Source organism: Gavia stellata, chromosome 6, assembly GCF_030936135.1.
Source record: "Gavia stellata isolate bGavSte3 chromosome 6, bGavSte3.hap2, whole genome shotgun sequence".
Taxonomy (NCBI): Eukaryota; Metazoa; Chordata; class Aves; order Gaviiformes; family Gaviidae; genus Gavia; species Gavia stellata.
Window position 1 is genome coordinate 22,740,261 of NC_082599.1, and position 17,533 is coordinate 22,757,793.

Consider the following 17,533-nt stretch of genomic DNA (forward strand, 5'->3'; position numbering starts at 1 on the left):
ATCCAAAGGGATTCAATAGGAAGAAAAAAGAGGTAAGCATGCTGAAGAAATACTCAATACTTTACTCTTTCCAAGAAGTATTGCAATACTACATCTTTTCTCTGCTGGCTTTCTGAGGGCTTATATATATATGAAAATTTTGTAACAGTATACACTGAGTGTATTAGCTAGCCTGTTGCTAAGTCTCTATGTGGATTTTTTTCCTATTCCATGCAAATCAGAGTAAATCACCTCACATTTATTGCACATTAAATTTTGTCTATTTGAGGATTTACTGTGGAGTTGCTAGAGTACTGTAAAATTCAAACCCAAGGTTAATTGCATGCTAATTTCTATACACAGATGAATGCAAAAACACTACTTTTGTCTCAGGAAATCTGTGAGCTGCAAATGTTGAGGCTAAGCGAGGCAAACAAAGAGCTATCACTTGATGTTTGCGAACTCTTGTGCTCTTCATTAGGCACAGAATCACAGAATCATTAAGGTTGGAAAAGACCTGTAAGATCATCAAGTCCAACCATCAACCCAACACCACCATGCCCACTAAACCGTGTCCCACAATGCCACATCCACACGTTCCTTGAACACATCCAGTGACGATGAATCCACCACCTCCCTGGGCAGCCTGTTCCAATGCTTCATCACTCTCTCAGTAAAGAAATTTTTCTGAATATCCAGCCTAAACCTCCCCTGGCGCAACTGGAGGCCATTTCCTCTTGTCCTGTCACTTGTCACTTGGGAGAAGAGACCAATACCCACCTCTCTGCAACCCCCTTTCAGGTAATTGTAGAGAGCGATAAGGTCTCCCCTCAGCCTCCTCTTCTCCAGACTGAACAACCCCAGTTCCCTCAGCTGCTCCTCATAAGGCTTCTTGTGCTCCAGACCCCTCACCAGCTTCATCACCCTTCTCTGGACTCGCTCCAGCACCTGCTTTTGAACACCATCAGGGACAGGATGCTAGGCTAAACAAACCTTTGATATGACCCAGTAGAGCTTTTCTTAGGTGGTGATAAAAGCCAAATTTACTGGCTCAATTCAAGCAGACCTCCCTTTTGATGCTGTTGTGTAGGCCTGATAGGGCTCTACAGGGATCCATGTTGCCACAGCTGGAAAAAACGTCTCACAGAAGATGTGTCATATACACACTTTCAATCAGCCCCTTCTGATGTTCTTTGTCTCTTCAGGACACTCTACATACGCCAGTCTGTAGAGCATTTCAAGCAGACTTGGATAAAGTTTAGAAATCTATTCAAGATTATGGAATTTTTCCAAGTGTGTTTAAAAAATATAATGGATAGAACTATAAATAGGACTCTATTCCTGAGTTCCAAGTGTATAAAAATATGCTGCATTAAAACTAATTTCAGTGTATATTGTTTTCTAAATAGCAATTATCCCCCATCTTCTCCAGTTACTGACTTAATATGGGCTTTAGAGAATATTGGCAGGTACCAAGAAATACTTAGAAATAGTATTCAGGCAGGACTTAGAAATATGAAATTTTGGGTCATAACTGACCACTTCCCTTTGCTTTGAGCATTGTCATTAACCCCTAAGGTAAGCTTTAAGGTTTTTGATTAGCCAAAGCCACCTCATCAGCTAAGCTAGGCTCACAAACCCAAGTCAGAAGCCATCATCCTCAAAGGGCAGGGCACAAGACTGAACTTGTTGCTGGAACTTGCCATTCCCAGCAATGCCTTGAACAGCCAGGGACACATTATCATCCCTTCTCTAATGTTATTTTCAGTAGGCTATTGACCTCTCTCCCAGGCAGCTGGTTTGTTGGCCTCTTTACCACAGTAGGAGTTCCTCTGGCCCAGGTCTTGTGCCATCTCTCAACTGTCTACCAAGAAGGTGGACCAAACAGCCTCGCTGGTTTTCTTGGATCCAAGAGCCTATTTTGTGGTCACCTACAGCTAGGGGGGAGAGCCTATCCCTTTGTCTTTTCTAGTTTGGCATGACATGGGGGGACTGCTACAGGGACCTGATGGCTGTGACTGAGTAGTCCTGGAGCTTGTCTTCTTCTTGCTTCTTTTGGTACAGTCCCTGCCACTGCGCTATGCAAGGCTGGCAGGGACAGTGAGTGACATATTGGTCCACTTCTGGACGGGGATGAGGAGAGCAGAGAGGAAAAACCACAGCCCTCGACCTGGTATCACCTGATTAGACACCACAAAAATGACATTGATGGAGGGTGCTTGTGGCATCTGTGCTTTGATCTCATGGTAGTGGAAAGCTTAAGCCTGACATGGGTGCTAGCACTGCCCATACAGCCACCAGTCATGCAGCCAGGAGAGCGGTGCTGCTTCCTACAGTGTTGGCCATGCCTCTTCTCTGCCTCTGCCACGTTTTCTGCTCACTTTCTTTATTTTTTCCAACAGCACGGGCTTTAGCTCATCAAAAGTGCATAATCCTGTACACCACCTAAATGCATAATTCTGTATACTACTACTGACCACAGAAATATAGAATAGTTTACACTGGAAGAGACCTCTGGAGGTCATTTGGTTGAACCCTTTGCTCAAAGCAGGGCCTCAAAGCTACATACTCTTTCAAAGGTTGCTCGGGATATTTTCCAGCTGAGTTGTGAGTATTTCCACAACCAAGAATGACATTTTCATTGAAAAATTTATCTATGTTGACACACTAAGTGTGAGAACAGGCAGAAACTATTTACAAAATTCACTCTGAATGACACTTTAATTGTTTGAGCTATCAAACACTATATGAATAATTGGGCAAAAAAACACCTTATGAGTATTTGGAGTGAGTTATGATAAAATAATAAACTTCTGGAACTGAAATGATTCTAGTATTTAATGCAAATTCAGTCAAATTATAAAAGTGCACAAGAAGCAATGGAGAACAGTTAAAGGAAGACAATTCATCGAATGTGCTTGTCTCTTGTGATTCTTTAGCTGAATGCAAATAGCTTTCATGCAAAATTTAAGTATTTCCTTCCTTTTTATCTTATTTCTACCTTCCTCATTTATTTAAAATCCCTTCCCTATTTTGTGTCACTATGCTAAGTTTTTACATAATTAAATTTCACATCTTCAGTAAAGTAATTATAATGTAGCCAGTTTTTAGTGGTGTAATCAATTCCCTTTCATTTTTAATCCAACTAAGAATGAACAGTTTCACTGTTACATGCTCCGAATGTAGCTTCTTTTCACAAATAATCAGTCAGGAAGGGAAATGGTCTCTCTTTTCCCATACATTTGTTGTCTTTGCAATGTGTGGAGATTGCATATTTCTACTTTGCCATTTCCTGTTAAAAATTTGTTGTAAACAGATTTAACTCTGAATAGATCCTAAGTTTTGCTTGTTTTTAAGTGCATCATTCAGTCAGAGTATACAGCAAAGTGTTCCTTTAACAGAAGCTTACTTTCAGATAGCCTAACAACCATCACCGTCCCATGTGGTATCTCTGAAATTAAAAGTACTGTCCCCAGAAGAAAAGGCTGCTGTTCCCACTGCCTGGTAATAAAAAATTATTTTCTTGCAACATGGGGTGCAGGAGAAACCTATTCCACCTGCCTCTTGACAGCTGAGTCATCGCCCTCACTCCCCCACTGATCACAGGCATCACATACCCAATATATCCTTTCTTCTTCCTGTTTTTCTTGCTTCCTGCCACCCCCCCAGAGTAGACCCCAACTGGCCAGATCCAGCAGGTGGAATGATTGGCACCTTTTCTTCAAACTGAACATGTCCCAGGACACCAGAGGGGGTTTTGTTCTCTAACAGGTTGTTTAGAAACAAACGTCTCCACTTTCCACAGTATCTTTGCAGAGAAAGTGCTTGCCTGTAAGCTTTCTCTCAGTGGTTTCTTGGGTTGCAAAACAACTCATAAAGTTCCTCTGTAGCTCTCTAGGAGAAACCCCTTCCCTTCCATCACCCCAGAGGCTTCCCCACAAGTCCACTTTCTGTTCCTCTTAGGAAAACCCCGGGTTCCTTTCCATCTTCTGCACCCCAGCACGATGCGCCAAAGCATTCCCCCCACCCTGTGCGCACTCACCTCTCTCAAGGAAGAAACCACCTCCTCATATTTCTAGACGGCTCTGTCCTGTGAAAGACATCAGGAGCCAGGGCAAGGCAGAGAGGCAGCCTGCCTTCTTCCCTGATCCCCAGCTGTGGCCTTTCCAAAGAAGACGGAGTACCGAGGCAAATAGGAACAAACATGCAAATATCTTAGCACCCTCCACAGCCTCCCCGTCCACACACACACCCTCTTCCCCGGTCTGAACGGTGCAGCTGGGCTCCTGGGGCAACAGTTCGCTTCAGCTGGCTTTTTCTCTCCTATGCTAAGCATGCTCACTCCCCCATTGCTTCCCCATAACCAGCAGTCCTAGCCTCCTGCAGGAACTGTCCCTTGAAGCCCCTGCACTTCTCCCAGCAGCACCCGCATTTCCCAGACCTCTGCTTTGCTGAGCCATTGCTGACCAGCTCAGCCTTGCCTGGCTCTGCCAGGGATGGTCAGCATTTCTGGCCCAATTCAAACTCCTTCATTTCTGCTTTGGCCTTTCCCTTCAATCGCCTTTTGTTTGGACACCTCACACTGTATTTTTGTACCATCCTCTTACCAACCTCAGTCTATGATTCTCACTGCACGAACCCCTATTCCTCCCATTACTGAGTATTATTTCCTCCTATCTCCAGAACCTCTGTCCCATCATTAGCCTCTTCTGGTGGACCACAGAACAACTGCAAGTCCTAGATGTATATTCCTGACTATTGACTATAAAGGAGAATTATGTCAACTAGTTCTCAAAGAAGGTGAGATGAATTTCATCTAGCTGTCTAGATCAAGAGTCTGGATAAAAAGGCAGTATAATGGTTGCACTGTGTGCGTTCTCCTGAAATGAGAGAAAATATTTCCTCAGAGGAACCAGAACCACTAACCATATCCTTAAAATGCTTTAGATACCATTATTTAACAGATAGTGAATTAAAAGTTGTGCTCTGCAGAATGTCATAGAAGGGAGAAAGCTGGATATGTCAGATAAGGACACAGCTGAGAAGAGACAAAATGAACCCTAACTGTTCCTGTGTCCGGATATGGTGACATCAGGACAACTTTATGCTTACAGAGCAGTTCAAACCTTTCCTATTGACCCCGGAAAATCTGGCTCTTGCCCATTGGAATCTGGCCTGAAGGCACTAGTTCATTTCACAGCTATCTATCTTTTCTGTTAGTATTTATAGATCTTTCTTACATTTTGTTCCAAATTACTCTTCACTTCCTTTTTCAGCCTCCTAGTTTCAGAAACGTAAATGACAGAATTAAACACTTCCAGTTCATAAACTTCTTTTCAGATTCCTGCTTTAGCCAAGGAACTGCAGCTAATATTTTCTTTTCTGTTCCAAGTTACTGGTACTGATATTAGCAAATAGTTTCTCTGTAAATTTGTATTCTTTTGGAGGAGAAGGATGTTCCATTCTTCTTTGTACATCTGTCTGCCATGGCTGTGTCACTCTCTGACATTACAGAAAGTTACAGTGGTGAATTCTTCCACAGCTTTTCCTTCCCTAAAGGCAGTTACTACTTCTTACATTGTAGTAAGTTCGAGTTGAGAATCAATTACTTTTTCAGCCATGTTATAGTTACAATTTAGGGATATAATGAAAATAATGAGAAAAGGCAGGACATTCTCTCTAAAATACCATTCTAATATAGAGAAAGAAAGGACAAGCAACTGACAAAGTAGGTCTCCACATCTTGTCTATGTGGAGAGGCATTTTATAAATGCTATTATGTTGCACGTAAACCCAAATCCAGAATCTATGTGGAAGCTGGACAAATTGACATATTGTGGTCTCCCAAACCTCTGTTTACAGCAGCTTAACCCTGAAGGTTCCCTGGCCAGGTAAAAAGCTTGCCTTTGGCACTAAATTTCCCCCATATCTATTTCTGGGTATGTGTCCAAGCACCTCGATGAGCACCTATTTCATACCTACATATAAGTAGTGTCTTTAAACTAGGTACTAGATCTGTCTCATCTGAGGAGCATTCTTCGAGCAGGTCTATTAGCTAGGATTTGGTATGAAATACAGTGGCAGCCACAGCTTTCCTTCAGAAATCTAGCTGCAGGAGAGGGGATTCTTGGGAAATGTCTGGAAAACCCCTCAGAGGGTCGTACTCTTCATTATCAGGTAGCAGCCACTGCTGTCTTGGATGTGGTCCAAGTTACACAATCTTCTGCTGATGCTTGTGTGCACTAGTAGCCTTGTACAGCCCCAGCAAACTCTTGGTTCAGTTCTCACAGATGCAACAGGATTACTAGTCTATAGAGCTTATCAGTCCTTGGAAACTTTCACAAACTAACTTCTCACTGGGCACCTTTCCTGCCTTTGGCTTATTGTTTTCTGGTAACCATTTCTCCATCCAAATCTATAGATCCTGTAGAACCAATTCAGACAGAATGGTCCTTTAAGGCAAGTGTTACAGTGGTGGATTGATTTTTTTTCATGTGCTCAGTGTTGTTAGGATCTCACCTGAAATAGTACCTTATCCAGTGGTGCATTGTACTGTCAGAAGGACCTACATACCATAGAGCAGGGTCTAAAAGGGAACAGCAAAAAGGATTAGAGATCTAGAAGACATAGCCAGTGAAGTAAAAAGGGAAGAACTAGTGTCGCTGTCAGAAAATACGGAGAGAAGACATGACAAGAGCTACCAAATACATAAGAATCTGTCTCAGAAACTGCACATAAGTAGTCTTAAATTACAACACTTTCATTAGATGTTTATTAGGGTAAACTTTCAAATGTCAGGGATAAAGAAGCAATGAGACACAGTGTTTCACAGGATGGTAAAGAAAAATCGCTACTGCCATTTAAGAACATGCTAGACTAGGAAAAGTGGATGCTCATTTGTGTAAGGAAATTTAAGAATCCCACCCCTTCTTCCTGTTATTTTTACTTTTAAATTAAATTCTTCTGTTTAAGAAGACACACAAGCTTTTACTTGGAACCAGCCTTTTAATGCTCATTTAGTGAACCAACATAGAATAAAACTTATTTACATGTATTTCATACACACGCAAAATATTTTAATTTAAACACAATTAAAAATTGTCAAAAGATTAAAATATCAAAAAATATCAAATTAAATAAGGACTTTCTGTAGACTAAGAGCTTTGAGTCATTTGATTGTTTACATTTGGCATAAAATACACTGGAAATGTAAAAAAAAAACCTTATATGTGAGCCTACTGTATATTTTTAGGGTTTATGAACCCAGGGAATATGCCAGTAGACCAGTATGACATGCAATGTTTTCAGCGCCATTATGATGGAAGTGTTGAATGATGCTCAAAGAATTAAACCAGACTTGAACAGGGGGGGATTTGGTTAGAAATTAGAAAATACTTTCTAATGGTAAGTTTCATTAGGCTTTGAAAAAATGGCCGTAAATGTATGAAACCTTCACTGGTATTGGAGATTTCAAGAATAAATGTTATGTAATTTTTTCAGGTATGAATTAAGTATAATTCATCCTGCCTTTTGCAGAACCCTTTGAGATCCCTATAATATTATTTAAATGATGAAGTATTTCTATTCACAATACATTCACAATACACAATATTATAATTGATCTTTCAATGCTTATGTTACAGAATTATAGCAGAAGAAAAACAGTTTACACTTTCCTTTCTATCAGTCATACACAGAGGAGGAAATAATTGTATTAATTCAGGTGCTACAGACAACACGAAGGGTTTCTGTGGGTACCTCAGTAGCAAAAGGAAGATGTGGACCCACAGCACTGGAGCTGGCTGCCTGGCTGAGGCAGGGAGCTGGTCCTGCTTCGAGCAGGTACCTGCGCCAGGTGAGCTTGGAGGTCCTGTCCAACCTGTCCAATTCTGCTGGTCTGCACTGGAGATCAGGGTGGTATTTTCAGGATACCTACATATCTGGATATACTTTTTGGAGTGTGCTAAGGAGCATATTCTTACAGTTGCCTGTGGTGAGCATGGTTCTTCTTGTGCCTTAAGGTGATGCTGGACCATTGCAGAGACTAGAACTGCCTGAGTGTTCACTTATACAGCATAGATTCAGGTCTATGTGTATGCTCAACAATCCTCCCAAGTACTACAATTTGTGAGCAGATCTCTGGATCTGTATTGTAGATGTTCCTGCTAGTACAGAAAGCAAGACACATCCTGTGCGGAATGAACTAGAATTTCCATAAGAGAAAATGTCTTTGCCTTAAGAATTCTTGTATTCCAGTGCTTTAACTCCTTTCAAAATCAGGCCCAAGATTACCCTGCTTCTTAAACTATTGCCTGCTCATTTTGTTCAATATTAGTCACAAGACAATTTGATTCATGAGTTCCAGGGTCAGCATCACCACGGTATATGGCACTGTCAAAACTGGCCGTAATTGTTTGTCGATCACGTCTTTTTTTATAGAAGAAATAGAATGTAAGGCCAGTTCCTGCCAGCAGAAGGAAGATCAGTATAACAATCACCCCACCTAAATTATTTGCAGATGAAGCAGCAACTTCATTTTTTGATGCTGTGAAAGGCAAAACAGAACAATGACTACAAATGGCCAGAGACTGCTATTGTGTACAACAAACATCTCCCTAAGTAAACCAACTGAGCAAACTGTAAAAGTACTGAACAACCATTACAGCAGTTAAAATTGATGCATGTTCTGGATGGACAATGCAAAATTGGGCTCAATCTCTCCTACATTCCTTTTAAAAGGAGCATTATATTGTACTACATTATACCATTCGTAAAGAAAAAAAAAAAAAATCAATAAGACATCCAGTTTGAGAGAAGAGCTCTCCTTTTAAACACATTCAAAATTAAATCATCTGTGACAGTTAAACTGGTATTTAAATGAAACTTTCCTGGAGGCAATTTTACTTGTAAATAATAAATGTCTATAAACTTAGTGAAATTTCTGTTTAATGGGCTTATAAGAAACCAACTTACCTTTATTGACAGGTGAATCATGGGTTGGCACAGCTTCAATAACTTTAAAATTTAAAAATATAAATATTATACACAGTTCGCAAGCAACCGTTCGAAAATTAAATAAATACTGCATACACAATTTTTCCTTTGCGTTCTTATCAAATTTTAAATAATCATAGAATCATAGAATGGTTTGGGTTGGAAGGGACCTTAAAGATCATCTAGTTCCAACCCCCCCTGCCATGGGCAGGGACACCTTCCACTAGACCAGGCTGCTCAAAGCCTCATCCAGCCTGGCCCTGAACACTTCCAGGGAGGGGGCATCCACAACTTTTTCGGGCAACCTGTTCCAGTGTCTCACCACCCTCACAGTAAAGAATTTCTTCCTAATATCTAATTGAAATCTACCCTCTTTCAGTTTAAAACCATTACCCCTCATTCTATCACTACGCTCCCTGATAGAGTCCTTCTCCATCTTTCCTGTAGGCACTCTTTTAGTACTGGAAGACTACTATAAGGTCTCCCCGGAGCCTTCTCTTCTCTAGGCTAAACAACCCCAACTCTCTCCGCGTCTCCTCATAGGGGAGGTGCTCCAGCCCCCTGATCATCTTCATGGCCCTCCCCTCAACCCACTTGAGTAGGTCCATGTCTTTCTTATGCCGGGGCCCCAGAGCTGAACACAGTACATGGACATGAGAAATATATGAAAACATTTTCCCTGACAATTCAGGCTGAATCCATCAAATATTCTTGTTAAAAATATTTGTAAAAAAAACCCCAAAACCAAACTATTTTCTCACTATTAATTGCTTTGAAAATTTTTTTGGTAGAGGAGACAGATGTTCAAACTCTTTACACTACCACAGTGTAAGGCTTCACATCTCACACTGAGGAACTCAATTTTTTACACTTGCAAAAGTAAAAAGCACATTTGTACTTAACAGCATTTAAGCTATATTTTTAGGCAACTTCCTTTTCCTCCCTCCATTGCTTGGGGAGTATGATTCAGTTAATTGCTTGCAGGACTGGCTGGCTGGGCCCTAGAAAGCTCATGGATGACTCCATTGCCAATCTGCCAACATGTGGAGATCCACAAGCAGGAGACTCAATTGGTTCCACATTGCATCTATTATATTTGCGCAGTGGATCTGTTTGCCAATGGCAAATCTGGCCTATTTCGTACTGTCTCCCAGTTGATGTGTGCAAACACAGCTGAATCCATGTGTATACAGTGACTCACACCAGCTGCACGTGTGCAGGTTTACATCCTTCACGCTTTATGCAACACTGCTGTGCATGCAAGGGGGACTCACCCCAGCCTGTGACACATTCAGATTTTGCAGGGCTGACATCCAAAAAACCACAGAGCCACAAGTAACCATTCAAAATGAAATGTACTATGCTGTTTGGTTGTCTTGGCATGTCTCCCTATGCTTGTGTCAGCAGAGAAATGAATTGTGCCCAACTGCCCACCCTCACTTGACGCTTTCTGCTTGGTCGTCCAGCAGATCCCAGCGCACTTCACTGGTACCGACCCCACCAGCAGCACCTACCTTCTTTCTGCAGGAGCTCGGTGACTTGCACTGCTGTCCCTCAGCTTAGCCATCAGGAGAGTGTCTGCCTTTCTTCTCAGAACTAGTTTAATCATCTATTCATCATCTACTGCCCCTTGCACTCTAGCCATAACGACTATGAATTTTCTCCACACTCTCAGCAGGTTATGTTCGCCCCTACCCCAGGGTACAGCAAATGCCAACAAATCAATGCTTTTAAACTGAGAAGAGGAAGGGATGACTCAGGTTCTTCTCCAACATTGTTTCTCATTGTCCTTAACAGAAGTTACTCTTCGCTTTGATACAGATGCACATGCATCAGCATCAATGCATAAAGCGTACCCAGTGCATAAGCAGTTGGCTTGATGTATATTAACCACTACTTCTAAAATAACCCAGTGCACAGAAATTCAGAACTTACTTTTGGGGATTTTGCAAATAAAATTCTGGTCAACAGAGCAGTAATAGTTCCTCCAGGTACCACTTGAGACATCCATGTCAACACAGTGTTCGTCAAAGATTACTGTAGGCTCTCCTTTCTCCCAGTTGACAAATTCTATTGCACTTCTGTCTGTCCATATCCATTCCCCTAAAATTAGAAGTATTACCTAGTGAATGAATGAAGTGGGGAACAATTTCTAGTCTACCAGGCACAATGACATCAGATATGGAATTTATTAGTTGATTAAATTGATATCACAGAGGGCTCATTTCTCACTCTTTTAAAAGTCAGAGATATTCAGATGGGAGTGTACCAAATGTAAATGCTCACAGACAAAGTTAAGACCATTAGCCTACAGGGCCATGACTGTCAGTGATACAAGGAAGACATGCCCAGGCTACCTGAGGACTTTTAGCTGAAGCCTGTGCCCAGGACTCATTTGTGTCTGGGAGCCTTAAGAAAAGCAGAGCACCTGTGAGAGCCACACGCTGTAGTTCAAGGGTCCAGATTGCTCAAGAGATTTTCTTCATGTGTGTAGCCAAGATCAGTGAATAGCTGCTTTATTAGAACTGGGTTAATCAGTCTTTGAAGACTGAATCAGCTCTCTGTAATAATAACTCCCTGCTCATCTCCTGCTAAGGTCCATCAGGTAGAAATAATTGCCACCTGTGCTCCCTCAGGGTGTGCTTTCATACCAGCATATCCTGATATAACTCGCAACTGCCTCAGTGCCACCTCCTCCGTTCCCCTGTCTGCAGCTGCACTTTCCTCTTGCCTCTGCTTGTACTGCATGCAGCAGTGCGGCAGTGTAGTCGGCCGGTCAGGAACAAATCACTGCTTTTGTACAGTTAGTTTTCAGCTAGAACAGATGAACCTGGCCCACCGTGCAACAAGATGCCTGCCATGGTGGTGAGAGTCAGGGACTTGGGCAGCCATGGCCAAGGCCACTCACTGCAACCCAGTCTAGACTCGCTCTGGAGATCTACCCTGAAAGTCTGCCATGAAAAACAGGCTTCAGAATTACAATGATCTAGAAAACAGGACCAAATTTGCAGTTAAAAAAAAAAAAAAAAAAAGCTGTAATATTTTTGGATTAAAATCAAAAGTTCCACCAAAAAATTTATGAAAAAACCCTGAAATTTAGATTAAGAAATGTTGCCAGGCAGCTCATATGAGCTGCTATCCCCTGTGTTGTTCAGAAATAAATTTCAGTTTAAGGCTGCCTCAGCTTTTAATTACAAGACAGCATTTTTCTTAAAAGACTAACACTGGTTAAATGTCAAGCAATTTGAGTAAAAAAAAGCAACAGGAAACATTTTAATCAACTACTGCAGTGCTAAGCTAGAGCCTTTTACAGACTGAAATATACTGTAATTACAGTTGAATATACAAAAAACATAAACCTCTTGGTGGTTTATATTTTAAGTATTTTAGCAGAAAAGCTGTTAAACATTTAACAGTTGATTTCTCTCTGATTATTTATTTACTATTTAGTATATTAGTATTTAGTATGTTAGTGTTATTTAGTATTCTCTGTTTATTTAATATTTATTTTCATCTCAGTATGCACTGTGAAATAATTACCGTCAATATTTTTGAACAATCCTATCCAAAACTTTCTGAAGTCACTTGCGAGTGGAGACAAATAAAGTAAGAGAAAGTTCATTTCAGCTGAATCTTCTATGGAAACCAGAGAAGCACCTAAAAATATCAATTAAATATTACACATAATTTCAGCAAGATTTTCCGTAATAAGTTAATTATCTCAGTAAACAGTCATGACCTGTTTCGTGATCAGCTTTTTCATATAGTCAAAAAGCTTGATACTGAATTTAAATTAGTTGTAGCTTATAATTTATATACATACACACACATCAATCCATTATCTCTAGGTTCTGGATTAAAAAACCAAACACATAAACAACCTATAAAATATCGTAATAAAAAAAGGCACTTACCCATTTGAATACACGTCATGGAAGCATCAGGCCAGCTTTCTTCAGAAGTGGTGTGAACATAGTAGCAGTGACCACGGAAAGGCATCCAAGATCTACCACGCTTTGGTTCAGGACACTTTCCAGGAAGCTGTGGTGGTTCACTAGGGATTACCTCTATTAAGAAGACACACAGGTTTCAGTGGGGTCTTAAAAGCCAAGGGAAACATGTACTCCTGCACCACACATCAGCCCTACCAATTTGACAGTGATTCCAGGAAAAGGAATATCCCATAGACTTAACTAATGAACTAAACATGGTAAACTAGTGATAAACTATACTGCTTAGAGCTGGTTCTCCAATCTGCTAAAGAAGGCTTACACCAGTCTAACTGCAATTGTCTTCAGCAAGGCAATTGTTACTTAAAACTTGTGAAACAGAATGAGGAATAAGTCAGTATACATAAAGGATCTCGACACCACCATCACAAGCCAGTGGCTTGTGTCCAGCCAGTTTATAGCAAGATTGATCAAAGAAGCTGTCTGTACCTGCCCTTGTACATACATCCTAAGCTATCTAAAAGTAGAATTAGTAGCCTATTGCATCACCTGATTAAAGCCAAAGCAGAGCTTAAATTAATATAAAATTTGCTGTGAGGTATGGTGCAGGAATCAAAAATTTCATATATAATTTAAAATATGTTTGAAAATTAGGAGCAATATTTGAGCTCTAAAGGACCTCAGCAGAAGCTTCCCAGGATCTTATACTTTGAACAAATATAAATTAATCGATTCGGCTGCTACACTGACAGAAGTTTCTTATCTCCCAATATTACAAAAGATACTTCTAAATGTAAAAATATATCATTAATATACTTATAGTTGAACTAAAGTTGATCAATTCTGCAGTTCTTGACAAACAAGGATGCAGAAAAAAACTATTGCATGTGGCATGAAATATTGCAGTTGTCTTTATGATATGCATGTGTTGACTGGCCTGTGAAATGAAATGTCTAGAAATCACTCAAGACAGACTGGATCTGGAGTTCTTCCTTAATGAAAGAAATAGCTTATCACAAGGCATACACCATCTATCACAATCTTTGCGTACGTGGAAAAGCTAAATTCAAATAAAGCCATTAATTTAAATTCCAGCCTCCCAAATCACATTTCTCCCATTCACAACTTACCATCAGATTGTTTACAGAGAGATAAAAATGTTTCGTTGCAAGATGCTGTCTTCCAAAAACCATCCAAATCTAAATAGACACAGGCTGTGTTCTTATTTGGTTCTCCACTGGCCCAGTTATGATACCTGCTCCTCCTTCTATCTGACCATAAGTAATGGCCACGAGTCTAAAAGCAAATGACAATAAAGTATATGTCACATATAAGAATTAGATTGAAAGAACATTAAGATTGCACTTGAAGGTATGCAAAAATTAGGAAAAATCAGAATCACGGTTTCTTGTAGGTTATTCAATTCATACCATCTGTTTCATGCACTAAATGGACAAAGGGCCTTGCAGTAATAAACGTGAATATACAGTTAAGATTTTATCAAAGGAGTGCGCATATACACATAGATCAAATAAAGATTGCAGAGAAACTATTGTTAGCATTCCTCTAACACAGGCTTCCCTATATATTTAGAAACCAAAAAGAAAAAGCAGAAGTTACACTGGAGAGAGGAATAATGACGTTCTTCATGGGGCACGCACCACAGACCTCTGCCACCCATGCTAACAGGGCTCATGATAGGTTTCTAGTTCTTGCGAGGACCAGCTACTAGAGACACGCTAAGCATGTATTTCTTCAATGGATTTCACCACTATCTGCAGAGGATGACCGACATTAGTCACATTCATGGCTCCTGTCACGCCATCCTGCACAGCCTAACCCCTTCTTCCTGCGATCTTTGGAGGCAGGCGTCCATCCAGTTCTTTGTGCCAATTCCTTTCCTGTCCTTTTTCCTTTGAAGTCCTTGGTCACGTTTCATCCCAGATTCCTGTCTAATCCTGGTTTCCCAGTGCCTGCTCTCACTGAAGTGTGGCTCTGGTTTCTCTCACCTCAGCACCTGTGCCCTCTCTCAGTCCTGTGTCCCACCAAGCTCCGGCTCTACCTCTCTCCTCTTGATTTCCTCACAACTCTGGTTCCACAAATATCCAGCTACATCCTCTTTTTTCATGTTCTTTTTAAATGCCTCTAACAGATGCTTCCCCTTTCAGACCTTTCCACTCTTCGCTGACTGAGTTTGGTGGCAGTTTTGCCCAAGGCGTTGGCTTCAGCTCCAAAAACCAGCCTGAGGTGTCCCCATTGCCAGACGTCTGCTCCCACCTCTATGCTGCACCTTGCTATTTCCCCTGTTGCCCAACACAAGCTCTTGTAGTGCTAGGCTGTGAATTAAAACAAAACTTAAAATAACCTCACAAAGAAAGAACTGTTTTTAACCCAAGTTGTTTCCGTGGTGTGCTCCACAATGTGTCTTCAGAAACAGCAGTGCTCCCCCACATCAACATGTGGTAGACCGTGGCGTAGGAAGTGGAAACTCCATAGCCACTTTTACCGCTAAAGCCACTGCCTACTGCAGCTACGTCCTTGGTGGCCTTTGAAATGTGGGCTGTGGCAGTTCTCACTTACATTATGGCCAAACACTTAGATGTGTAAAACCCCTGAAGTGGAGGGAAGTCAGGTACCTCTGCAAGGTTTTGATGCCTACCACGCCGTCACGGATCTGAACAATGGCACTCACATGGGAGCAAACAGCGCCCACAGCAGTGGATCATGTCAACCTCTGAGCAAGAGCACGGCTGATCTATGCTGATCTAAGGTAGCGGTATGATTGTCACAAGCATTTGTTGGACTCACCGTGTTGCTGTTAAGACCAATCCATACAGGCTCCCCGTGCTTTAATATTTGTAACCACAGGTAAGATTCAGCATAAGGATCCAAAACGCTGGCGAGTTCTGCAAACTGGTCTCTGCAGTTCTTCTGTGCTTCTTCCCAGCCCATTTTGTAGTTGATGACTGCATAGCGGTCATCACCGTAATTGTTAAAGCCAAACATCGGAACGATGGGTTGGGAGTTTTGCAATTTGGGGTCTGTAATGAGCAAACAAACAAAAAGAAAAGTCAAACGCTTTATATTGGCTAGACATATAACACTGAGTATACTGAGTGTACTGGAGTAGTCAAGTAATTAAGAGAGGCTGGAATAACAACTTAAGATGTGTCCCAACTATCACTGCAGTGATGAAAGCCATGTTTTTACGTTCTGTGACAAAAATCTTCTAATTCTTGTCAGAATGACCTTTTAGCATAAATATCTGTACCGCCTCCAGGAACATGCCCTGTAAGCTCTAGACCTTCCCAAAGCATACTGTAACAATGTAGGACATTAAAGGGAACAATTCCTCCACTTTTTCCACAATATATTAGCACTTGTTTTATTTCTGACAAGGAACAGGGTATGGTAAGCACACCATGAGCAAGCAGAGGGGTATAACTGCTGCTGATGAAATTGCCTGAGTAAGACTGTAAAGGAAATAAAGCAGGGCAGTTTTTCAAAATAAAGAAGTTGCAGTGCTTTAAAGTATAACAGTAGAATTTCAGTTTTGAAGAATTTACCCATAAAAAGACAAAGTACTGTTCTCTCTCTCTCCCACCTGATCACCAAAAATAGTAAAAAACATGATGATCCATAGATTTCTTTATTTTTTTTATTTACTGGTCTAGTCCTTGAAATAGGAAAGGTTAAGAGTTTTTCTCCAAAAAATAAAATGTGTGCTCATTTTTTTAAAATGGTCCGTAGTGCATATGATACTGTCAGATTAATTTCATTTAAAATAGGGTTGAATATGGGAAAGTCACTCTTAACACCAGCTTGACATAACCACATAAATCAGCTGTACTAGTAAGTGGTGAAAGAAAACTCACCAGAATTTTTCTGACATATGTAGCTTTTGCTTGTTTTACATTCTTCATCTTTCCATTTCCCTGCCTGTTCAATAGGGTTCTTCATCATAAAGACACAGTCATCCTACAGGGGAAATGAGATTAACAAGTAAAACCTGTATAGATAGGAAACACTCCTACTCCTGCTGGATATACAGACTCACCTATCACACACAGGCACACACAGATGAATAATATTAAGGTCACGTATATGAACTCATAGAAGCAATGGTCAGGAGCAGTAATATGACAATAAGCTTTTACAACTCAGCCCTAGGAAAGTTTGTACTTGGATGATGGACGCAGTTGCAGAGCACAGCACAGAGGCAGGAAGAAGCGTCTGGGACTATCTGTATGTATGTAATCTCTATGCATGCATGTGTGTGTGTATGCGCGCACACGTGTGTGTGTATGCGCGCACACGTGTGTGTGCAGGTAGACATGCCTGTGCTAGGTTTGGCCCACAGGACATTTCAGCTCTGTTGCTGTTTTCCTGAAGGCTACAGGGAAACGCTCCTCAGCACTGAAGCTTGCCTGGAGAGCTGAAATCCTTTTCCTGCCCTGATCCGTCACTAGGGTCCAAAGCTGTCACCACAGTGCAGTAAGAAAGAGGTAGCGATTAGAAACAACCTTTTGTGGGGGACACCTCCCAAACCTTTTCCACTGCAGTTTGGGCTCTTTACCTTCCTCCTTTTCCTCCCACAGCATGAGAAGCTG

General features: G+C 41.1%; 1 protein-coding gene across 1 annotated transcript in view; it reads right to left on the reverse strand.

Annotated features, from left to right (window-relative positions):
* Positions 1-7,071: 7,071 nt before the first annotated feature.
* The window catches only part of LOC104262361 (macrophage mannose receptor 1), a 32,589-nt gene continuing 22,127 nt past the window's right edge, over positions 7,072-17,533 (reverse strand). Inside the window, exons 23-30 of the mRNA XM_009818713.2 lie at positions 16,799-16,901; positions 15,732-15,964; positions 14,054-14,219; positions 12,888-13,040; positions 12,514-12,630; positions 10,909-11,076; positions 8,953-8,994; positions 7,072-8,524 (exon numbers count right to left, since the gene is read on the reverse strand). Of these exons, the coding sequence (XP_009817015.2) occupies positions 8,280-8,524; positions 8,953-8,994; positions 10,909-11,076; positions 12,514-12,630; positions 12,888-13,040; positions 14,054-14,219; positions 15,732-15,964; positions 16,799-16,901 (1,227 nt within the window). The 3' untranslated portion in view covers positions 7,072-8,279. The remainder of the gene's footprint in view (positions 8,525-8,952; positions 8,995-10,908; positions 11,077-12,513; positions 12,631-12,887; positions 13,041-14,053; positions 14,220-15,731; positions 15,965-16,798; positions 16,902-17,533) is intronic.